The sequence below is a fragment of the Canis lupus genome, chromosome 11 (assembly GCF_048164855.1).
Source record: "Canis lupus baileyi chromosome 11, mCanLup2.hap1, whole genome shotgun sequence".
Lineage (NCBI taxonomy): Eukaryota > Metazoa > Chordata > Mammalia > Carnivora > Canidae > Canis > Canis lupus.
Window position 1 is genome coordinate 65661583 of NC_132848.1, and position 24347 is coordinate 65685929.

A 24347-nucleotide genomic window follows, 5' to 3' on the forward strand; every position below is an offset into this window, starting at 1 on the left:
TATGCTGACCTGTAGGATTTTGTCATTCTTTAATTTGAAATGGTCGTCAGTTGTATATGTCTTTAATTTTCCAATTCATGAAAGTGAAAAAAAAATGAGATTTTTAAAAAATATCCCTATTCACTCTAAGGTGACAAAGATGTAGTTGTAATTACAAATTAAAGATAATTTTGAAAGACAAGTAGTTAACCAGGTGGGGTTAAACAAGATAAAATGATTTATGGCCATTTTATAAAATAATGACAGTCTTCATTTTAAGCTACAATGTAAAGTGCTTTATTCCGAGATTATGTATTGTGGCAGAAGCTAAAACTGCCTTTTTTCTAACAGTGCCAGAATACAACCTCTTTTTCTTTTTGCACTAACAAGACTGCTTTACCACCACAGCCCACTCTAAGTAATTAAATCAATCCTTTGTACTTACCGTATTCTCCTCTAGTGACGGTACTAGATCTGATTATATGCTTCATGCATATTCAAAGTACCGCACTGACAGCTCTTTAATGAGCTCTTACTTAATCAGTATGAACAATGTTCATCTTGTTCTTTTTTTCCTCATGCATTAGAGCTAGGAACAGTTGGGAAAAATGAAACATCCAGCATTCATTTGAAAAATATATTGTACTTTGAAAAGTGTCTAAGCTGAGGAAGTTGCATTCTGCCCTTTAAAAGTCTGATGGACAAATTGGATTACTAGTATTGGATTAAATAACAAATGGTTAGAGGAGAAATGAGAAAAGCTCACTGTGATCACAGGCTTTAATATTTTTTGTTACTTATAAAGCTAAAGGGGTCTTTAACCAGTTATTAAAGTCAGGATTAATTTGTAATGGTTCAACTTACTGGCTTTTAAAAGCTTTTTAAATTTAAAAAATTTTAAATCCCGAAAAACAATAGTGTAATGATGTATTAGAAGAAAATTTAATTTTTTTATTACGAGGCTAAGTATAGATTTCCATCATTGTATACTATCTCAGATAAGGAGTTAGCAATACAGAATTGATTTAACCTCAAATATGCTTTTTTCAGTTAATTTTTGTAATCTATGTAGCAGAGTGTAATGTGTCTTTAAATATTTGTTATTGTCAGGCTTATTTCCTTTTGAAACATGAGACTCTTGTATTATTGGTCATTTCCTAACAATTAGGGGAGGGGGATCTTTTATTCTTACCTAGAAATCACAGACAGGAGTTAAACTGAAAATAACACAGTACCATATCAATATTGTTATTCTCAAGGAAGCAGTCTTCCATTGAAGAAAATGATGCTAATTTAAGAGTAGGCTAGTTGCTTCTAGTATTGCTGAAAGCCTCAATTATAGGTTAAGTTAAACTCAGAACAAAGTTTTAATATGTCTATATTTTTAGAAGCCACTTACGTTATGAACACAAGAACTAAGTCTTTAGTCAGAAAATAAAATATCATAAAAACTGCACCTATTAATATTGCACACATGTGTCATTTCACTGATCAAAAAGGCCTTCACCAGGGTACAATTGGCCTTTTTCCAAATTGCAAGCTTTTTCTCAGCTTTTTCTTTCTACTCTTTCTTCTTTTGTTGCTACCCAGGGATTTGTGCGTATCGCAGCCTGTATCACATGACCAGTGTCAAGACATCACATGGTCCAAAGTGAATACAAAACCAGCTACCCTAAAAGAGAGATTAAAAATACTGTAAAACAATAAAGACTTTTGTTCATACTCCAGAAAAACCTATCCTACGTTTGCTTCATACCATAAAGTTTTAATAGCATTTAATGAAGGCACGTATCCTCACTATTCTCCCTAATGATGAACAACAGATAAGTATTTTACAGGGATGCTCTGAAGTACCTGTTTAATCTTTTGCACACAGATCAGCTCTTTATATTCTATTTCCATTCTTAAAATTTCTTCAGATTTATATTAATGTGAAAATAGTTAAATTATGGTATATCCATAATTTATGCAAGTATTAAAAAGAATGAGGTAGATCTTTGAACAGCATAACAAAAGCAAATCACAGGGCAATACATAATATGATCTCACTTATGGTAAAGAAAACAAACCTGTATATGTCTATATATAGATAAGGTATATGCATGCATTTGATACACATAGTAATCTGTTTGGTCTAGAAGGAGATATGCTAAACTGTGGAAGTACTTCTGGGAAAAGGAGATGAAGAGGGGAACTGAAGAGGAAGGGGTTGGTGAAAGACTTGGCTTTTCACTTACTTTAGATATCTATTGTCTGAATTTTTAAAATGGACTGGTAGTGTGTTTGAAAGTTAAAAGAAGATACCTTGCTTAAAAAGAAAATAAAGCTAGAATATTTTATTTGTTATTAGATATTTAAGTTAGCCCTATGCATCTATACAGAAGTGGGACTGAAGTATTAAATAATGGCCTAGCAAAACAATAAACCAGGCATGGGTGAAATTCAGAAAAAAACAAAGTCGAAGAATTATAAATTTGACAAGGTACAATCTGAATGGAGAGGTGGGAAGGGGGGGAATTAATATTTTTCTTGAATGTGATTGTGGCCTACTTCTACATGGACAATAGTAAATATATACTATATATTATAACCCTGGGTATACTGGCTTCTGGTGGAGAGTGGTATAGATGATGGAAAGTGAATGTTAAATGTGCAATTAGTAAATCTAAATTTTAGATCTCTCTGCTGAAATGTTTTAGGATTTACTGAACATTATTATGTTCATTATAATGTGTCTTTTCACAGATAGCTATAAGTAATTTTTGTAGTTTGTCATTTACAGTGTATTTAAAATAATTTGCATGTGTTTGCCCTATTAGAGATGATGAGTTCCAGAATGGTATATGAACATATATCTTCAGTTTACTTTTGAGGAGGAAAATAAGAAAAAAAGCAAGTTGTTACAAGCGGAAGCTTTCACAAAATCTCTGGACTTCTCTGATCTTCCTGCTAGTCTTATAATTCTCATAATGATTTTTTAATGTTTTTTTTTTTTTTTTTTTATCATGACCGTATATCTGTCAGCACCAGGAGTTCCTCATTGAAACATAATAACAAGTCAGCCTCTGGGGAGGATTTAAAAGTTGGAACACTTTTTTTTTTTTTTTAACTGTACTTAATGTTAGTCTGATCTGTAGATATGTTTGGGGGGACTGAAATATACATGCTGAATAATACCAGTTTTAGAAGATTGGCTTATGAATTTTGAGATATTGATTTCTTTTTTTCAGACCCTAGACTTTAATATTATGTTATTATAAACAGTTTAATTTGTACTATTAGGGTAGCTAAAATATGTTTCATGTAAAAGAAACCACTTATACTCAGGTATTATTTGACTTGTAAAATGTCATCTAATAAATAATTTGCTGAATTACAGGAAGGAACACAGAAGAAGAAGAAGCTATGATGCAGGAATGGTTTATGTTGGTTAATAAGAAAAATGCCTTAATAAGGAGAATGAACCAGCTTTCTCTCCTGTAAGTACCCATGACTCTGCTTGTTTTTCCTACAACACTGATGAATTTTAGGCTTTTTGTCATTGTTTTCTTTGGGATTTCACATTTATTAGGCTTAATATTTTTCTTACCTTGGAGATTACAGTATAGTTTATATAAAAATAAAAATTGAAATAATATATAATCATTTCTCATCTGAACAGTAAGTTTTTTAAAATAGTAATATATACTGAAAAAATGTTTATTATATAGAAAGCCAAGGAATATAAAAATTTTTCGTATTTAAGAAATAAAACACTTGTGCACAAAAAGGAGATTTGGATTATATTAAGAGAGGAGAAAAGAAATAAAATTGAAGTTTATTTAACATCACATTTTAAGTTAAAAATGAAAATAACTCTTAATGAGGACAAAAGTACTTTTGTAATCTACAGATGATGTTACCCTAAATTTGGGTAATTCTTCCAATCATAAGATCACTTTTGTATATAGTAAAATGGAGACTAGACCAAATGTAAGCATTCTTGGTCTTTAGCACTTCACTATAGGACTTAATGTGTGTTTCTTTTTGTTCACTAGCAATATTCTTATATTATGCCACCTAGTGTGGGAAGGATCAGGCTTACATGTTTTATTTTCGTGAAAACCTCTATTTTTGTCATTTCTGCCATGCCTGAACCTGATTAAGAGTTGTGAAGAAGCATAAAACTTAACTCTTCCTGGATTTTTAATTGTCTCTGTATTAAATTTGTACTGGTGGTACTTACATGTTTCTCGTATTCTTTTCACATGGCATTCCAGACAAAAGAATGTTTATTGTGAACTATGAAACATATTTTACAAAATAGCCTTATACTTGACACTTAATACAAGAAGCATTGAAGAATGAGACTACTTATCTGAAAATTAAAATATACCTCTGTGCAATTCAAAATTGAAGGAGAAAAATAATAGCACTAGTAAATATTCAACCTGAGGAAGGTTTTAGGTTTGTGTATCATTTGTTTGGAGTAGCTTAAAGTTAAAGAGAAAAGTCAGTTATGAGTCCTAAAATCAATGTAACCTAAAGGTTCTTTTAAGTGTTTAATGATTTAGTAATTAGCATATTGATGAACTTTTGCAACTTGCCTAGGGAAAAAGAGCATGATTTAGAACGACGGTATGAGCTGCTGAATCGGGAATTGCGGGCAATGCTAGCCATTGAAGGTAAGAAATGGCTATGGTGGAGTGAGGTATGTGAAGTGTCAGCTGTCAAAGAGATTTGAAGAGAGTGTAATATACTTCTGGTCTCACTAGGTGTGGCCTGAGTAGGAACCAACAGGAATTACAGATAAATGCCTTAGAGTTTGAAAGCAACAGTCACATAAAACCTAAGAACCCTAATTCAGATAATCATTATGTGTGCTATTGAACACAGAGTTGTCTTAACTTTGTCAGTAAGCTGAAATATCTGTAAAATGGAAAATATAAGGAGTTAAATAATTACATCTTACTGTGTGAAATTTAAGGCTGTTTCCATGAAAGAGGTGAGGAAAGATTTATCATTTTTTATTTTTTCACACCAGACTAAATTTTACCTTAATATTTAATTGATGTCAACACTGAAATGTCTATAGTCCACTATAGTTTTTAAGATCCCAAGATCTTATTAAGTGAATATTCAAGCAAAGATTGACATAAGATAAATTACTTTCATACTTTTCATAAAGCTTCTATATGAATGATATAGTAACCCTAAGCATGGTTCATAATATCAGTAAACAGCAGCTACCTTAACTATGGCATTTACCATATACGACTTTAAAAAAAAAAAATCTTACATGTTTAAGAATGCACTTCTCCTTATGCCTTTTAGTTGAAAATGTCTTAGAGTTCAAAGATGTCTGCTTAAAAACTAATCCTTGGGGCTCTGTAAAATGGACCTTTTGTCTAATCAATGCAAATTGATTTTCCTATTCTATATTGACCTCTTAACCCATTGACTGTCCATAGTAATTTCCTTCTTTACCTGATAAGGTACCTGACCTATAATAAGCCAATTCTAATTAGTTTAGAAACTAGAAATTTAAGATTGTAAGGGAAAGCCAAATGAAACTATGTATTTTTTAAATATTTTAATTAATATTGAGAATAAATGAAATATATGCTATTTATCTAAATGTATTCTTAAACATTTCTAAAAGTTTTATTTTTAATTACTTTATATCTGTTTTCTCATTTGATAAATATGACCAACCACATTTGTATATCCTCATTCAGAAATCAGATTTACTTTATTTTAAAGGCTTCTGATACCTAATTTCCTTCAAATGGCTATCTAAATGAATCAGATTATACCTTGATAATGACTATAAAATGTCTAAAAATTACTTAAGAAGTCCTGTGAAACTTGCCATTGAAATAAAATGCACAGGTACACTAAATGGTATTTTTCTTTGTGATATACCTTTGTAGTCATGGTGTAGTCTTTAAAAGAGATTTGAAAGCTAAAGAGTTGAAAAGTAGGTATAGCAGATACTATTTATATGGTATATATATGTATGTATAATATAAAATATATGTATATTTAGTATGTATAATGTATGACTCATATAATTTATTCTTTATAGATTCATTACACATTATACTCAATACAGAGTATTAAAAACACTGTCTCATGTATAGTAAGTTAAATTACCCCTCAAATACAGCATGATACAATACAGTTGACTTTTAAGGCAGATATTGCTTCTATTCTCAAACCAGTTTTATTACCAAATACCATCTTAAAAGGAGGGCAATGACACATACAAAAGATCGCATCTTTATAGGTAGTCCTATCCCTGTATACCAAACCTACAGTCGCGAATAACTGAACATTTTATCAGCCTGTTCTTGTACATATCAGCACAAAGTCATATTTTTTAGGAAGGGGAAAAAGTATTTTTCTTTTTCAAACACATTTAATACAATTGGTAGTTTTTTTTGAAGTTTTGTTCCGTTTTGTTTTGTTTTTTTAATTAAGATCGTTGTCCCATATGTGATTGTGCCAGTTTCTGTTGCTGGTTGAGAGAAAAAAGAGACTTAGGGAAAGAAGTAGCCTGTTGATGACAAATAAAGGCACTTTCTTGGTAAGAGGCCTGTTCCACTAGCCTGGGCAGTGCATGGGCCGGGCTGTCCTAGGCAGGTACTGACTATCGTGATGATCAGCTCTGTGAACACAGTTGTCCTCTGAGCCAGCGCTTAGAATGTATACACATGCAGTTCAGTGGCCTTTTGGAATATTAAAACCCACAGAAATACACATGAATAGGCAGCACTAGTTGGTTTTGTTTGGCTTTCCTTTGTTTTAAGGTTCATTTCTCTTTTTTTCCCATCTCCTCTATTAGGTAGGTAGCCATAAGATTTTTTTCATAATAAATAAATTAAAATCTTTTCAAATAAATCTGCTGCTGAAACCATTCACCAGGAGAAAGCACAGAATGTTAATAGCCACATAGCACATTGAAAGAAATATTAACAGCTTGGTTTGAGAGGGGAAAAAATTCAATATATCCATTCTTCTGAAAATCCATAATCGCTTTGGCCTGTTTTTTGCCTTTTTTTTCCTTGAGGTGTTTTTCATAGCAGGAGTTTCACTCTACTGAGCTAAGTTGTAGGATCCCTTAAGCTAACAAACATCTTTTAGATACTTTTCCTATAGTTTTTTTGTTCCAGATTATTTAATGCCCCCTCAGGAAAGATAAATTCATTTCTGCACACATTGGGGTGGGCTTTTAGAAAGTGGTGTGTTCATTTTCTGCACAAGAAATGGATCTTCTCTAGGATTTTGTACATCTTGATTTATTCTTGGCTTAGAGTTTGAAGTGGGTGCTCTTCTAAAGGGATTTATGCATAGGTTCACTATTTTTGTAGTTATGGTTTATATGATAAGCTTTTTATATTTAAAATCAATATGTAATCCTGTGGAGGAGCTTATCCCCTAAAACCCCATTTGTAAATCTATTTTAGCTTTGTTACACAGCACAGCCACAGTCTTCCATAGATTGATTAGGTACAGCAGTAGAATCCTATCAAATGGCCTGCTCTGATGATGATGCAAACTCTTTCAGGATTGCTAGTTGACTGGAACTAAAGATAAGACTTGACTGCAATCCCCCAATGTGCTCTTTACAAAACTAGTGTTAATTTTCATCAAAGTGCCAGGCTTATTTATAGTGGCAAGGTTGAAGGTTTACTACAAGAACTTTAGGTCCTTTCTATCAAAGTATTTATAGGTATTTCTTTTGCCTTTTTTTCCAAGGTAATTATCAACTTCAGCAAATAAACTGAATCAGGGAATGAATAATTGGCCCTATATATAAAAAAAGAGTTTTTTAAATTAACAAAACAGCTCAGTGCAGATGGACATAAACAGAATCTCTTTATTTCAACACTTTGGCTCAAATGCAGCATCAAAACTTAATCCTATTTGTTGCAAGAGGATATGGCTTTTGTAGCAAAAGTACACTGGAATCTTTAAATTAATCAGAAGCCACATTGTAGTCTGTTCAAGTCAAAGTCTGTGTATCTAGCTAGCTGTGACTGGTGTTATAGGTGAGTAATCCTTTCTTAAAATGCATAACAGGTAACACATAAACTTACATGGAGGTTTTAAAAACATGACATTACATCTAGGTGAAGCTACTAAAAAGGGATTTAAAAATTTTTTAAATTTAGGTGTGAACATATGAATGTGGATCTTGATCAATAATAAAGATATTGATTTTTTTTAAAAATCATCAAAAGTTTACTTACTTAATTTCCCAAATCAGCATTCAAATATGTGTGTGTATGTGTATAAATTTACTACCATAAAAAAAGCAAATGCAAAGTAAAAGTAGTTTTGCTAGTGTAAAATCTACTCACTGTACTTAGCTGTTTCCTCTCCATTTGACTAATAATTTGTAGATATTAATATAGCAATGACAAATTTAATATGAAAAATCAAACTTTGGCTGCAACATTTTAAATTCTAATGTCAGTAAATTTGACTGTGAAATGATGAAAATAACCTACATATTCATAACTTTAAAAATGTTTTTGTTACAGTTACAGAAAATGTCAGTATTGAACTAGGAAAAAGTTAAGATTTTAAAAATTATTCAGTACTTCAGGGGTTAAAAAATAAAAGTTTTCTTTCATCTATATTGTTAAAGCCTTATTTATCTTGATATTTCTAATTATTAATTAAAGCCTTAAAAGTGACTGATCAAGTACAAGGAAGGAACAATTAAGAAAATTATATATCTGTTGTTAAAATTTATTTTTTTCTCGGTTTTAAAAAAATTGTAATTTCCCATTTAATTATATTTTTTAAGTGTATGGTGGAGGAAATTTATTTCCCAGTTGTGAAGCTCTTATTAAAATATTTTGGAAGTAAGGAATTATAAAGCTTATAATCTGAGTGATTTCTTGAGGTTGAAAGTGGAAAAAGTAATATTCACCAAAACTGGTAATCTTACTAATTATAAAATTTAGTTACAAATCTTTTATAAATCTATCAGGTTTTTCTCTAAGTTAATATTTCTAGAACTATAGTTACCTGAAATTAGACTAGATGACCTTAAAGATCCTTCCAACTGGAGTGCCTATTAATTTTGCTCCTGTGTGGAATAAGACTGATTAGAACAAGACCAAATTAGAAAATTGTCTAGCGTTCCTGACCACAGTTGCATTTAAATCCAAAGAACAAAATTGTGATGGATATGGCTTTTCTTCAATTTTGCTGTTTTATTATTTTTTAAAAATTCTTACATTCAGAAAAACACTTTGCATAGTAATAGTTTCTTTACTCCTTCCCATGCTATAGGATATTTCACCTCTTTTTTTATAAGAATGCAGTGTGACCAGTTATTTAATGTACTTACTTGTGTGATTTTTGTATCAAGGGTGGATAATTAATACATGGCATGTTTCATATGTATGTATGTATGTATGTATGTATGTATTTGAGCTTATAAAGAAAGGAATAGCAATGAAATGGAATAAGCCATTCTAGCTTTTTGCTGCTATTCTAACCTTTATTGCATGATGATGCATCTAATTTTTAATTTGTAAATACAAGATAGAATTCCCTCTAGCACCATTTGCTTTCATAAAGCTGCTGAGCAGTTTGCTGTCTTGAATAAATTTTGCTTTGGAGGGGGTCGGGGGGATTTGAACCAGCACATTCTTGTGTGGTTTGTGAAGATTCACATGGTAACCAGCGGTGTGCATTGTTAGGTTTATCTGAATAAGCACCAGCCATGTGAGTTTTAACATGATTGCCCAGGGCAATGGAGAGAGAAGAGAGAAACCCGAAAGGATTGCACTCCTCTCTGTTTTTTGGAAAGTGCATTCGCTGGGGGAGGGGGCTGCATGAGTCAGTGGCCCTGGATTTTTTTTTTTTTTTTTTTAAAGCTGGTGTCCTGTTTCCCTCTAGGTCCTCATTTGTTCTGCTATCTGCCTCATCATCTACTTCTTCTTTTCATTGTTTACCTTCCTAATGAGGGAGGCGGGGTAGACTGGGGGTTGATTGACAGCTACAAGCCCTTACAGTCTGGCCAGAGAGCAGTTGGCTTTGGTTTTAAAAGTGCTTTAAATGTTCGATTTGGTCCTGTTTTTATTAAACGAAACTGCTGCTCATCTTAAGGAAATTATCAGACCAGCGATGATTAGCAAATATATTATTGGGTCCTAAAACCTTCAAAAGACCCTGCCCCTACGTAGGGAAAGAGCACTGCCCATCGGATTTTCCAACCTTTAACGTGGGGTTTCAAAAAGAAGTATGTAATTTTTCCTTTGCAGAAGTGCTTTGATTTTAAACCACCCAGCAAACCTCTCCAAAAGAAAACTGGCTGTGATGCGATCGAGAGCTGCAGTGTAATATTGCAGAGCAAATTTATTTTTTACTTCAAAGAAAAATGCTAATTAGCCGATTCACTACTTTTAAAGTTATTGTGAAGCATATGGCGCCCAGTGTGAGATACATCCAACTGCTAAAATAGAGCGAAGAGGAAATTAGCGAAGAATGGGCTGTATGGGGTGAGCTTGGGGGTGGGGGAGGAGGATAGGTTCTCAAGCAGATTCTCTAGCCTTTTCAGAGTGGTTTCTATCGCCCATCTCGGCCTCCCGCCCCCTCATTTACCCACTTCCCCCCCCTCCCCTCCGGCCGAGCCTCCCTGGGCCTCTAACTCCCCCTCCCCCCCTCTGGCGAAAGCAGGTGCGCACCTCCGGCCGGCCACCAGCTCACACCTGGTCTCTTTTACAGGTTCCAGCCCAGCCTCAGCCCATCTCCATCTGCGGGAAGGATTTAGGGACCTGGGCCTTGGGGTGAAATCTTCATCCAGCCGGCCACACTCCCCCTAAGACCCTCCCTAGTGGCTCCCTCACGGGGTTTGCGGAGAGATGCGAGGAGACTGGAAAAGGCGGGAAGGGGGGGAGGGTGCGCCGAGGCTCCGCGGTGGGTAACGAGCCTCCCGTCCTCCGCAGACTGGCAGAAGACCGAGGCCCAGAAGCGGCGCGAGCAGCTCCTGCTGGACGAGCTGGTGGCCCTGGTCAACAAGCGCGACGCGCTCGTCCGCGACCTGGACGCGCAGGAGAAGCAGTGAGTGGGCGGCGGGGCCGGGAAGTTCCTGGAAAGTTGGGTGCGGGGTGCGGGGTGGGCCGGGCAGCCCCCGGCGGGCCGGGCCGGGCCGCGCGGCGAGGGCGAGGGCGAGGGCGAGGGCGCGGGCGGCTTCCCCTCCGCGGAGGAGGATGAGTCTGTTTCCTGTGTGACTTCCAGGGCTGAAGAGGAAGATGAGCACTTGGAGCGGACTCTGGAACAAAACAAAGGCAAGATGGCCAAGAAAGAAGAGAAGTGTGTCCTTCAGTAGCTGCCGGACCAGACCCTCCCAACCGCGGGAGCTTGGTCCCCAGACCCGAAAATGTCAGACTCGCAGACTCGTTGTTGACTTAAAACTTTTAACGTTTTTTGGGGGGCCTGGATTGTACTTCTTTACCACCACCACCACCACCACCCCTTTCCCTCCCTCCTTTCCAGATAATACACAGAACTCCAGAAGAGCTTTGTTTAAGGATTTTGTGTGTGTGTGACTTAATCATTTCCTTGAAATCATGTGAAATAAATTTGCACAGATACCTTGTGAACGATTGGTATTGAGAGTGTTCAAGAGACTGCTCAAAGAAGAAAGAAAAGAAAACCCTTCCCTCGTTATTTTCCCTCAGTTTTCGATGGGAGGAAAATTTGGAACATTTTTGTTGTTGTTGTTGTTGTTGTTGTTGATGTTAATAGCATAATGGTGGGAGGGGGTACGTAAGTGGGGGATAAGAAAAATGTCATGAATGATTTTTCCAGTCCTGCCATATGTAACACTTGACTCTGTTACCTAAATTTTATAGTTAGATCATATCCAATCTACTTATTAAACTGTGTTCTATTTACCAGTGGGATTTTCTGCAGTTGTTTTGCATTTCACTGTAAGGATAATAGAGTTCCTGTCCTCTGCTCTCAGAGGATGGCCCTTTAATGTAGCCTGAGACAGTCCTGTGATTTGAAGGTGAGCTGTGAGGATGGGACTAATTGACATGCATCAGTTTACAAAGACGGTTTTATCATCTGAGAATGCGCCATCTTTTTCTCCGGATAATTATTTATTACATCTAGCTCGGTTCCTACATTTTGTTGGGTCTCGACATTGGCTCAAGAATGCTGTTAATATTTATTCTGTATTGATAAAAGTCTTGCCACTATGAGTAAATCCCCCCCATTAATATTTTCTTCTCTAGCATAGCACTGTCATTTTTTTTGTGAAAATGGTTATCTGTTTTATTTATTACAATACTGAGTCATATATAAATTTTCAATAAAAGCAGAAACTTTCTTACCTTAACCACTGCTGCTACTTCCTTGCAATGAGAACCTGACACTGGTTTGAGAAGGTTGTGTATCCATAAGACTTTTCACGGGGAAAAGAAAATGGTCCTCTTGGATGCGGAGCAGGATACTAGGCTGTATTTGGAGTAAGTTCACACCATCCCAGAGGGGCCCTGCTGACACACGAATGCGAAGGAAAGCAATTAGTCATATTTTCCTAAGCAGTGCAAACTCTCATCTTTCGTAAAGGGTCATCTCTGGTGTGAAAGCTGTGAGGAAATCTGTGATTCCACAGCACCGGAAAAGAAAAAAAAAAAAAACGCTAGTGTCTTGATGAATTTTCCACGTTGTTTTCGGTGGTTACTAGTGTTGCACTCCTGAGGGGAGATGGTGACTTCTGGTGACCCGCAGGCGTGGGGGTGCCGGGGTGAAGGGGAGAGGCCTGGTCGGCGGGAGGGAAGTGCGTGCAGGTGAGCGTGCAGGCCGTGGAGGAAAGGGAACTGGGAACCCGAAGGTCCAGGCTCCAGGAGGAACCTGGCGACTGGGAAGCAGTTGCCACCACTCCCGCTGAGGTGCCCGAGACAAAGCAAGCCCGTTCAACAAGTCTGGGGCCCGCGACGACAGCCCCCCGCGCGGGCACCTGCGCCCGGGCCACGCGTGCCCGCGTACACGCGGACCTGGCTGTCTACACACACACAAATCCCCTCCGGAAAGTACGCAGCCGCCTTCCCCTTGCCGGTCTCTCAAAACGATACAACCTGCCAAGGTTAGAATTTCTTCTCGAAAAGGATTTTTAAGAAGTTATCGAAAAGTTACCAGAACTCAATGCAATGGAGTCTTTGCCCTGGTTCCCGGAGCAGGAGGGCGGCGAGCGAGGGGCGGCTGCGCCCCGGGGCCGCTGGGTCGGCGCCTGCCCTCCCGGGAGCCTCGCCGCGCCCACGCCGCGCTGCCTCCCCCGGGCCCGGGCCGCGCGGGCTCCCGGGGGGCAGCTCGGGGCGCAGCGCGGGCCGGCGGGGTCGGGGGGGTCGGGCCCGCGCCCCGGGCTCGCCGCGTGGGGCCCAGAGGCTGCCCGCCGAGCGCAGGCGCAAGCCCGGCGCGCAGAGAGGCCCGGAACCCGGGAGCCCGCGCCGCGGGAAAGGCCCGGGGGTCGCGGCGGCGGCGGCGGCGGCGGAGGAGCGCGGCGGGCGGCGGGCGGCGGGCTGCGCGCGGAACTTCCGCCCCTGGCCGGGATCCCGCGACCCCGGAGCCAAACCCCTCCCCCCGTCCCAGGTGTCCCCCGGGCCTGGCCGGGCCTCGAGGTCACCTCGGGGCTGGCTCCGGGGCCCGGCGCTGCGCGGACGCGCCCTCCCCGCCTGCGGCCGCCGCTCCTGGCCCGGCGTCTCCCACCTGGACACTTGCCTGGCGACCGACGGCCGCCGCCGTCCTCCGCGCCGCGTGCAAGAAACTTTCATCCCAGTCCCTCTTCCTCCCTGCACTCCTCCCTCTCCCTCTCTTTCTTTTCTTAATCCCGGGGTTTTACGGGCTGAGCATTAAGAAAATTCTCCTGCAATTTGGGATTAGATAAATATGCTCATTAGAGGGGCGCGCGGGGGGGGACCTGTGCTACTCGATACGTCCCAACTTCCCCGAGACCGCGGCAGCATCTGGAGCGAGAGCGCCGGCCGCCCGCGAGGCGGGCCCTGGGGACCGCCGGGCACATTCCTGCGCGCACGGCCGCCCCGCCGCAGCCGCCGGCGGCTCGGGGCCCGGACGGGGCAGGCGCGCGACGGGTGGCGGGGCCGCGACCGGGGCACGCGGCCGGGGCCCGGAGGGCTGCGCCGGGGCCCGGGGCGCGCAGGCCGGGCCGGGCCGGGCCGGGCTGGGCCGGGGACGCCCGCGGGGACCTCCCCGCGAACCCGGGGCCCTCCTGCCCGCGCCTCTCCCCAGAACCGCAGGCGGGTGCGCCTCACTCCTTCCTCCAGGCGCCTGCCGGTCGCGGGGGCTGCGCCCAGGGGGCCTCAGAGGACCTAGGACTTGTGTCCCCGCCCGGGTCAGCGCTGCGCTCTGCGCAGTTTCTTTTCCTCTTAAAGCTTTTTCTTTCCTGTGGTTTTTTTTTTTTTTCTCCCTTTTCTCTCGTTCTTTTATTGTTTTCTCTCTCTCTCTCTCTCTCCTCCCTCTGTGTGTGTGTGTGTGTGTGTGTGTGTGTGTGTCTTTCTTTCCCTTTTGTGAATGGGCTGCGGTGTCTTTGTTCTGGAGAGAAGCGCCCGTGTCGCTGACTTTTGTGAACCAGAGAAGGATCTTGTAAAACCTCCTTTTCTCCTTCATACTCGCCCACTCCCACCCCTCCTCCTCTGCCCCTTTGATTAGATGTTCCCTCATCGTACCCCCCCCCAACAAAAAAAAATGTAATTTCGTTGGTCTGGCGGCCACTTTCTTTGAACATTAGCTCGCTTTCAGCTCCAACTTCAATTAGAAGGAGTTGATTTTGAGAGATCAACAAAAGAACCGACCAAAGCCTTATTAAAGGTCCTAAGAAGATCTCCCGGGTCCTTTGAGAAGCAGTTAAGGAAACAGTGTGCCCTCCATCATATTCTGTTACCGTATTTTATTCGGGCTCCAAAGGAAAGTGTCGCTTGGGGGGAGGGGGAAGTACTTTGATGAGCGGCGGCCTCGGCCCCTTTTGACTGCGGGGCGCCCCCTTCCTCTCCTCCTCCTCCTCCTCGCCCCAGCCCCGTCCGCTCGGGGGCCCGACCTCGCGGCCCGGCGGCGGGCGCTCCCACGGCGCGGCGCCCCGCGGCTCCCGGACTCGCCCTCGCGCTCACTCCTGCTCAAACTTTTCACTCCGCCTGTTGGGATGGAGGGGAGGGGGGACTAGGGAAGCCGGGGAGGAATTCCTCGAAAGGGACCCAAGTGGTGCCTAATACTCAGAAGGAGGTGCCACCTAAGAGGAACCGCCTGGCTCAAGGTTGGGGCGAAACCCTTTTGGGGGGGTGGGGGCGGGGGGCGCCTGGAGACGTCCAGCAGGTACGCGGGCTCCAGAAGTTAGTTCGGCTGGGAAATGGGCTTCGCCAGTACGAACAATCCGGGGAGACGGCCCCGAGGAGGCTCCCTCTGCGGCGCGGGAGGAGGAGACGGAGGCCGGGGGTCTGTGGCCGCGTCTGCCGCCCCCGCCCCCGCCCCCGCCCCCGGTGCAGGGCGCCCGCGAAGGAGGCGGGGTGCGGAAGGGAAAGTTTCCCGTTAAGACCTCCCGGGGCAGGAGGAGAGCGGGCGCCTTAAGGGGGCAGGAGCCGCGGGGCTCCAACGCCCGGGGAGACGCGCCGAGGACCGGCGCGCGGGCCCCGGGGGACGCGCAGCAGCGGGGGAGCGGCGGGGCCTCCCCCGCGGGGGCCTAGCGGGCCAGGCGGGGTCCGCGCCCCCCGCGCCCCCCGCGCCCCCGGCCCCCGGCCCCCGCGCCCGCCGCGTCCGTCCGCAGGTGGCGGCGCGGGGAAGGCGGCCGCTGGGGCCCGGGGCGCCGCCCGGGGGGAGCCGGGGGGGCCCCCACTGCCCTGCAGCCCGCGGCCCCGGACTCCTCGAGCGCACAGCCCCGCCGCCGAGCCGGGTGGCGCGCGGGAGAGCCCGGGAACCGGTTCCCCGGCCCCGCGTCTCCTCTCCGCCACTCCCTCGCGGGCGCCGACAGGGCGAGCGAAGGGCGGGGACCCCCCCCCGGGCCGGCCTCGGGCCCCGCGTCCCCCCTCCGCCGACGGGCCCTGGCGCTGCGGCCGCTGTCCTCGCCTCGCTCTGCGCCGCGTTTGTCAGCCCAGCCCTGGAGTTAGCGCGCGCCCGGGGCGGGGCGGGCGGGCGCCGAGGGCGGGGTGCAGGGGGCGGAGGAGGGCGGGGGCGCGCGGAGGTAACCCCCGGCTCGGGCTGCCATTGCCCGGCTCGCTGTCACTCAGCCCGCGCGGGGCCGGGGATTGGCAGCACGGCCCCGTTACGCACTCACCTCGCGTTCACATACCCGGGGAGGGCAGTAGAAAGGTGATCAATCTTCATCAGGCTACATTTCCAATCACCTAAACAACCCGGCAAGACAAGCCACTCCGACAAGGTAAATCGCTTGATTTATTTAGTTCGCAAAGTGCCTCGGCGGGACTCCCCTGGCCCCCGCCGCCTCCGCGCTGCACCCGGACTGCAACTGCAGCCTCGAGCCGCCCCCCAACGCTGCCCCTCTCACCCCCCACCCGCCTACCCCTTGCGGCCCCTCGGCGCGGTCCCGGGCGACGTGGTGTCTCGGGGACGCGTAGGGCTTTGCAAACAAAGTGTCTGTGCAATAAAGTGAAACCTGGAGGGACCCGCACAAAGCCACCGGGAAGAAAGAGAAGGCAGGAGGGAAGTTGGGGAAAGCAAGAACCCCGGGGAGCCGGGACCCGCCGTCCGGCCCGGCGAGTAACCCCCGCGCCCTCTGTCTTTGCAGGTCGGCTGCCCCGCGGGCCTGCGCGAGGGCGCGAGGTAGATGGTGAGCGGCCCCGGCAGCCGAGGGCAGGTAAGCAGACAGCCGCGGGGCCGCCCTGGCTCCGGGAGCGCGCCGCCTGCTCCCACCCCGGCCCCCGAGCCGGTCCCCGCTTCCCAGGTCCCCGGCAGGTGGGCGGGGCTGGGGGGCGGCCTGGCTCCCCTCCGGGCGCGCGGAGGACCCCCGATCCCCGCCGCGGCCCCGCGGCCCCTCCCCCGCCTCCTCCGAAGTCAGCGAGCTCAAGTGCTAAGTTTGAAGAAAGTCTCTGGAAACTCACGCTGCAGCTCGGCAGAGGCGCGGCGGCCCGGCGTGCCCCCCTCTCTCTGGGCCCCGGAGCCCCGGGCTGCCCCTCCTTCGCCCCCCTTTCCCTGCCAGCTGGGGTCCGCCAGCCCAGACCGTGGGGCCTGGAGGAGGGGCGCGGGAGGCCGCCCCGGCTCTCCCCGCCCTCCCCGAACTCCCCAGCCCGGCCCCGGGCCTGCTTTGAATCCCCCGCGACGCGGGGTGCAGCGCAGGGTCCCCCGGGGCCGCGGCCGCGCCCCCCAGCTCCACTCCCTGCCCCTGCGTACGGCGCCGCGGGGGGAGGCGAGCGGGGAGCCGGGCTTCGACCTGGCGGCCCGGGTCAGCCGAGCTGCGCCGCCGAGGCCTAGTCGCGTCGGCCCTGGGCAGGGTCCTGGGCCGCGGGCCGGGCGGGCGGGATAGGCCGGGAGCACGCGGGGGCGCGGCGCCCGGGCCTCCCCGATCCGCGACCCCTCGGGGCGCCGGGCGGGCCGCCCTCCGGCCTCCGCCCGGGCCGCGCTGTCCGCAGCCAGCAGCCAGCAGCCAGCAGCGGGCAGAAAGCAGCGGCGGCGGGCGTTGTCGGGGAGGGGGCCTGCGGCGGGGCCTGGGCGCCCCTGACCCCCCGCCGCGCCCTGGAGCCCCCGCGGCCCCCGCGGCCGCGTCTCCTGGCCGCCGTGGGCCCGGGCCTGTTACTGCGGCCCAGGTGTGCTGGGCTCCCCGGGGAGCGGCCTCTCCGCGGCCGGGCGCAGGGAGGTCAACTGGCAGGGTGGCCGTGGGCTCGGGGGCCCAGACCCAGCGGGGACACCCTTGCAGGAGCGCACCCTAAGTGGGCCCTGCCACCCGGAGAGGCCCAGGTGCCGCTAGCCTCCCGCGGCGCCTCACCTTAGCTCTCCCCGACCCTCCACCTTTTCATCCCGCTTTTCAAAAACATTTTGAAACGAAACGAAACAACCTCTGGTGCCCTGGGCAGCCTGCCTCACTGGCGCCGAGTAAACGTTTGCTTTTGCAGTATGGAGGCCGGCTCCTACCCGACCAGAATTTGGCCTAGACTTGGGACCTTGCACGCCGGGCGTTTTAGGCCCTCACTTTCCAGCTTGGCCCTGCTTTTAGCCTCTCCGCACTCCTAGCGACGCCCTACGAGGGTCTTTTACCCATTCCACGCCTGAGAAGAGGCCATGACGATCCAGAAAAGCTGACTTTTCAAAGAAGCTGTGGTCTTCCGGCCAAGGCCTTGTAGAGCCAAGCTGACCGCCCTTCCGAGTTCCGCAGCCTGCGTGCCCTCCCCAGCCCCCGGCTGCTCGCCTCCGACGAGACCAGGAAACCGAGATGGCTCCCAGTCACTGTTTACCTGTGTCTCCTGTCTCCATAGGCCGGGCCCCCCGACGCAGCAGAGTTTGAAGGACTGCGCAGTGGGAGCCCCGCACTGCGCCTGGCCCCGGCCCCCTGGATCCGTCCGGGCGCCTCCACCCGGCTGTTAGCATGATGTCTTACCTCAAACAACCCCCATATGGCATGAACGGGCTGGGCCTGGCCGGGCCAGCCATGGACCTCCTGCACCCTTCCGTGGGCTACCCGGGTGAGCACCAGTCCCTGCCCCCAGCCCCTGCAAATCTTGGGGACGCCCAGACTCTTGAGTTTGAGCGCACACTCGGTGTCTGAGCAGGCCCGGGGAGTGGGATGGCGGGTCTGCCTGCAGTGCTCTGCACGCCGCAGGCTCACAGGGCAGTGGCGGGTGCATGAGGCAGGCCAGGCCAGTGAAGCTGGGCAATCTGTCTCTTGTGGTCCCACCACCAGCACAGGGCCCATTTACCCAAGGATTCGTTTCTCATGGGTGGCTTTTTTGGGGTGTGTGTGTGTGTGTGAATCTATTCCTTTCCTCCCAATGTTGAAAGAGAGATTTGGACACTCTCTAGGCCCTGACAGGAAGGGCCAGGCTTTTCTTATGGGAAGTGACTGGCTGAGACGAAGAAGAGGGGCTCTCCCTCCCTAATTGAATTGTCCTCTACATCCGCTGTCTGCACCAACTTTTGCACCGTGGATGTGGAAGGCTTGAGCCGCCTCCCCCCAGCCCCAGCTCCCGCTCCTTCATCTCCACTTGTTCCCTCGGAAAGCGTTTTCCAGGTGGTGTGTCTGCGCACCCCTTTCCCATCCTCCAGCCAGGGGATGTGTTGGGGGGGAGGTGGTGAAAGAAGGGAGATTGTATAACTTCTTTTCCTTTCTTAACCTCCGAGAGGCAGGGAAGGGGGCAATTCTGGAGTCTTGACGACACTGGTTCCCAGTCGCACACATGCACTTTCTCCCACCTGTGGCCTCTCAGGCTCGGCCTCCTGGGGGAGTTTTCTTTCGCTTGGAGCTTGGCTTGCTTTTGCAACGGCCTCGCACAGAGCCCTGCCGGGGGCCTGTCTGCGTCGTCTAGCGCGGTCCGCGTGGCCACCGCTGACCCGAGGCGCCCCCGCGTGTCCCCTCAGCCACCCCGCGGAAGCAGCGGCGGGAGCGCACCACCTTTACACGCTCGCAGCTGGACGTGCTGGAGGCGCTCTTCGCCAAGACTCGCTACCCTGACATCTTCATGCGCGAGGAGGTGGCGCTCAAGATCAACCTGCCGGAGTCCAGAGTCCAGGTGCGCGTGCCCAGGGCTCCGGAGCCGGGCCGGGCCCTGGGGCAGCGGGCCGGGGAGGGTCGGGACGGCGGCGGGCGGCGGGCGGTGGGGCGGTGGGGCGGTGGGGCGGGCCCGCGGCTGGCCAGGCCCTCTCCGACTCCCCCTAGCGCCCGGCCCGGCCCGGCGAGGGGCCCCGCTGGAGGGCCCGCTCCGAGCCCTGCCCTGGCCGCCTCCCGCGGCCGCCTGCAGCTGGGAGTCCTCAGGCTGTCGGGAGGGCAGGCGGGGCTCCCGAGCGCCAGGCGCCCGGGGTGCGGAGTTGGGCCTCCGCCCTCGCCCCGCGTCCCCGGGATCCTGGAGGCGGCCGAGAGGGGCTTGGCCGGAGCCTGGCGCCCTGTCGGGGCGCGCCCCGGGGGTGGCGCAGGTTTGGGGAGACGCTCCCTTCGCCCCGAGAGGATGCCAAACGCAAAACCCGGCTACGGGCCTTGCTTGCTTCTGGTTTTTGCGATAAAAGTCCTGTTTGGATCATAACTCCGACCTCTCCTCAAGGGCCTTTTATCTCGCCTCCCTTGCCCTCGAGGCCCGGGAAAGAACCGGGAGAACGCCCTAGCCCTGTGCCGGGGCCCTCCAAGGGGCGTGAGAACTTTGTGCCACTTGGCTCCCCACTTGGAGCCAAGACGCCCAACGAAACTGTGCTCGGGCTTGCTCCCGGGGCGCCCCGAGGGCACGGCCTCTGGTCGGCCTCCCCGCCTGCCGCCGCCGCCGCCCAAATTCCCGCCTGGCCCAGGCCGGGGCCTCCGGGGCCCGGCTGGCTCCCCCTCGGACGCGGTGGCCGCCCCGCCCCGCCCCGCCCCGCGGTGCCCCTCGCGCCTCCGCCGCGTCGTGCGCCCTGTTCAGAGAGGACGGGCCTCCCCGCGTGCGCGGGGCTGTTGGGGAGCGGCCAGCAGCAGCAGCAGCAGCTCAGAGATGCCTGGACTTCTGGCTGGACGGACGCGGACGTCCCGCCCGGGGGCGGACTCGCGCTGGGGGTGGGGAGGTGCACAGCCCCACTTCCCGGAGGATCTTCCACCAGGAGGATGGGGCGGGTGGCGGAGCTGGGCCCGCGGGGCGGGGGCTGGCCCGGCCGGGCGGCGCGCGAGCCCCGGGGGCCCCCTGACCCGCTCTTCCCTCCTCGGGCCGCTGCAGGTCTGGTTCAAGAACCGCCGCGCCAAATGCCGCCAGCAGCAGCAGAGCGGGAGCGGGACCAAGAGCCGCCCGGCCAAGAAGAAGTCGTCCCCGGTGCGGGAGAGCTCGGGCTCGGAAAGCAGCGGCCAGTTCACGCCGCCCGCCGTGTCCAGCTCCGCCTCGTCCTCCAGCTCGGGATCCGGCGCCTCCGCCAACCCGGCGGCGGCCGCGGCGGCAGGCCTGGGCGGGAACCCGGCGGTGGCCGTCCCGTCGTCGCTGAGCACGCCGGCCGCCTCGTCCATCTGGAGTCCGGCCTCCATCTCCCCGGGCTCGGCGCCCGCGTCGGTGTCGGTGCCCGAGCCCCTGGCCGCGCCCAGCAACGCGTCTTGCATGCAGCGCTCGGTCGCCGCCGGCGCCGCCTCGGCCGCCGCCTCTTACCCCATGTCCTACAGCCAGGGCGGCAGCTACGCGCAGGGCTACCCCGCGCCCTCCTCCTCCTACTTCGGCGGCGTGGACTGCAGCTCGTACCTGGCGCCCATGCACTCGCATCACCACCCGCACCAGCTCAGCCCGATGGCGCCCTCCTCGATGGCCGGCCACCACCACCACCACCCGCACGCCCACCACCCGCTGAGCCAGTCCTCGGGCCACCACCACCACCACCACCACCACCACCACCAGGGCTACGGCGGCTCGGGGCTCGCCTTCAACTCCGCCGACTGCTTGGATTACAAGGAGCCTGGGGCCGCCGCCGCTTCCTCCGCCTGGAAACTCAACTTCAATTCGCCCGACTGTCTGGACTATAAGGACCAAGCCTCGTGGCGGTTCCAGGTCTTGTGAGCCCAGGAGTGGAAGGAAGAAGAGAAGAAACGCAACTACCTGCGCCCTCCGTGGTCCCCGTCCTGTTGCTGCTGCTGCACCGCCCGCCTTTGCCTCGGCTTCTGCAGACCTGAATTTTCACGCCCCTAAAAGATGCCCTTTGCCTGCACTGCCGCTCTCCTCGTTCTGCCACTTGTTTGGGGGATGTGCAGACCCGCCCACCCCTCGGATGAGGAGACCGGTGCCCCGGCCTGGCCCACAAGTTCTGCCCACGTGGGGAGGGCTGTGCGCTCTCCTCCTCCTCCAGCCCCAACGAACTCCTAAGCCGCTCTCTTCCAGTCTCTCTGGGCAGTCGTTATGCACTTGCAGCCTTCGGAGGCTCGTTGCTCTGACTCGCTGTTTGAGCCCTACACTTTTATTTATTCTTTCTGGACACTGGAGTCACTAACTGGCATGTGTCTGCCCTTTGGAGCGCACCCCCACTCTGCCCCAAATCAAGACAACTTCTGAGTGTTTCTCGATTGCAGACTACCGCTCCCTCGGCTGCCCTCGGCCCCGCTCCCCGCCTGCGGGCCAGACCTTCCGCGCGCTTTCTCCTCCCCGGCGGGCTGCGCTGGGACAAGGCCCCAGGGAGGAGCGCGCCCCCAGCCTCTCGCGCACAGCCCCGCCCTGCGTAGAACTGGCTCAAGCTTCCGCCTCGGCGGGAATGCTGTACATAGTCGGGTCCGTTCCAGGGACCACTTAAACTTTTTAGTTGCTGTTGGTTGAACTGAACATATCTCGTCTTAGCGCCCAGGAAATAGAACTCTAAGATATATACAGCATATATATACATATATATACACACATATATATAAAACAAAAGCAAAAAATATTTTCCCTCTGTCCCCCTTCCTCTCTCTTCCTTAAACGATGGCGCTTTTATTTTTTATTTTTTTTTTAGTTGTTGCAAAGCTGACATGCCCTCTCACACCTCCTCCCTCTGTGTATTTATTAACGAGAACCTTCTGGTTCCAGGAAGCTGGGCGCTGAGGGTCGGGAGGGTCCAGAGAGTGTGGAGGCAACAGCCAAGTCAGGGTACAGGGGAGGGGGCTAGGCCGGGCGGGGACGTAGGACCGAGCCCTTCCCCAGGTCGAAGCACAGGGTCGCCAGTTCTGGTTTAGAGACCAATCACAAAAGAAAACAAAACAAAAGAAAACAAAACAAAAAACAAATAAAAAATACGGCATTAAGGAAAAACAAACCAACCAACCCAGGCCCCAAGCCCCAGTTCCAATTCCTCTGTCGGCTTCTCTCTCTTTAAACAACCCTGTTTTGTCTAGTGAGTTTTTAGTGCACCTTCTTCCTCCGAAATCTGCGGAGAGCCCCGCGCCTGTGTATCAATTTTGGCTTTGGCCTTTTCGTCCAGTAGGTGGGAAAGTAATTTGTAAATTTGATTTGTCCGATGTGAAGATCACAAATTACTTGTTGAAATGTAAGGCAGTCCCCCTTCCTCCCCCTTTATCTACATTATTTCCCGAAAATAAATGCAAATTAATGAACGGCTTGTCAGTGTTGCTCTTCTGATTCCAGCCCCAGGTCCTGGTCTCGGGGAGCCTAAAAGGAGGGGAAACTCTCGAGTTAATACCCTCGCGTGTTAATGACCTGTGTGAAGCAGGAGGCCGAACGATAGGGAGGGAGGAGTGTCCAGAGGACGTTCTCTTGGGGAGGGTCCTACCCTCCCGGTCAGCTGGGCCTCTCCCCCCCCACCCCCCCAGGCGTTTTGACCCCGCATCCCCTCTCGCCTTCCAGGACAGAGACAGGTGTCAGGACTCAATTCCCGAAGCAATTCCTTTCTCTTCAGAGGCAGGAACCTGGCACTGATTTCTTCACCCTAATTGCCTGCACCAGACAGAGGAGGGGGAGGGGAAGAGGGTCGGGAGGCGGGAAAGGATAGCTCTGTAATGCTCTCAGAGCCGAGCCAAAAAGGAAAAGAAAACAAAACGACAAAAAGAAAAAAAAAAAAAAAAAACCCGATCCGTGTCCTGCATGTTGGCAGCAGACAACCCTCCTTTCTGCTGAGCTGTCCCGGGTGGCTTCGCGGCGGCTGCGGGGATCCGAGTCATTCCTCCCACGTGCTAAGTAAGGTCCCTCCAAACCCTCCGGCTCCTGCCGGGAGGAGCCAAGCGGGCTTTTGCGTAGGGCGAAGTTTCTTGAAAACGCAAACATTAAAAAAAAAAAATCTAGAAAAGTCGACCGGGACGCGCGTCTCACTTCGGCGGGTCGGGAGGGAGGGACGGTTCCACCCGGGCCCGAGCGGAGAGCGGGAGCCGGTGGGGCCGGGCCGGGAGGTGCGAGCGCCTGGCCTGACGCCTCGGCCGCACGGCCCGCCGGCTGCTCCGCTCGCCCGCGGGCGGGAAGGAAATAAGGAAACAACGAAAAGTTCCCCGCCAAGTGACCAACGCCCCCGATTCTCCTCCCTCCGCGTGAGGCCCGAGGACACGACGCGGGGGCGCGTTGGGAGAACGACCCCCGGCTCGGGGGCCCGCGCGGAGCCCGGCCTCGGGGGCTGCGAGCTCCGGGGGCGGGAAAGGCGCCTCGGCCGCGGCCTCCCCGCGCCCGGGCCCCGCAGGCCCCGCCGCCTCCCCGCCTCCCCGCCTCGGCGCAGGCCCGGAGGAAGACCCCCGGCGCGGGGCCGGGCCGCGCCCTCGCCTGGAGGCGGAGCCGGGGAGCGCC

At 50.7% G+C, this 24347-nt stretch overlaps 2 protein-coding genes across 22 annotated transcripts in view; both read left to right on the forward strand.

The window, feature by feature from the left end:
- The window catches only part of EHBP1 (EH domain binding protein 1), a 345688-nt gene extending 333360 nt beyond the window's left edge, over positions 1 to 12328 (forward strand). For 18 of the 20 annotated variants that reach the window (XM_072768534.1, XM_072768544.1, XM_072768539.1 and 15 more), the window contains 4 exons: positions 3359 to 3458; positions 4570 to 4643; positions 10929 to 11043; positions 11221 to 12328. In XM_072768534.1, coding sequence (XP_072624635.1) covers positions 3359 to 3458; positions 4570 to 4643; positions 10929 to 11043; positions 11221 to 11311 — 380 coding nt within the window. In that variant the 3' untranslated portion in view covers positions 11312 to 12328. The other 2 variants (XM_072768545.1, XM_072768547.1) reach the window with 2 other exon arrangements.
- A 3901-nt stretch (positions 12329 to 16229) lies between these two features.
- Positions 16230 to 23173, forward strand: OTX1 (orthodenticle homeobox 1). Of its 2 annotated transcripts, XM_072768558.1 has the most exons (5): positions 16230 to 16375; positions 16742 to 16810; positions 18423 to 18629; positions 19522 to 19673; positions 20835 to 23173. In XM_072768558.1, the coding sequence occupies exons 3-5, from the start codon at positions 18533 to 18535 to the stop codon at positions 21651 to 21653; spliced, it is 1068 nt and encodes a 355-aa protein (XP_072624659.1). In that variant the 5' UTR covers positions 16230 to 16375; positions 16742 to 16810; positions 18423 to 18532; the 3' UTR covers positions 21654 to 23173. The 2 variants fall into 2 exon arrangements, with proteins under 2 accessions (XP_072624659.1, XP_072624660.1); XM_072768559.1 differs by lacking the exons at positions 16230 to 16375; positions 16742 to 16810 and having other exon boundaries at positions 17989 to 18629.
- The last annotated feature ends 1174 nt before the right edge of the window (positions 23174 to 24347 follow it).

Bases quoted from the DNA above. Each gene is read 5' to 3' on its own strand.
- OTX1 (XM_072768558.1), top strand. From the start codon at position 18,533: ATGATGTCTTACCTCAAACAACCCCCATATGGCATGAACGGGCTGGGC. The intron at 18,630-19,521 runs GTGAGCACCAGT...GTGTCCCCTCAG, and splicing joins CCCTTCCGTGGGCTACCCGG to CCACCCCGCGGAAGCAGCGG. The intron at 19,674-20,834 runs GTGCGCGTGCCC...GGGCCGCTGCAG, and splicing joins TGCCGGAGTCCAGAGTCCAG to GTCTGGTTCAAGAACCGCCG.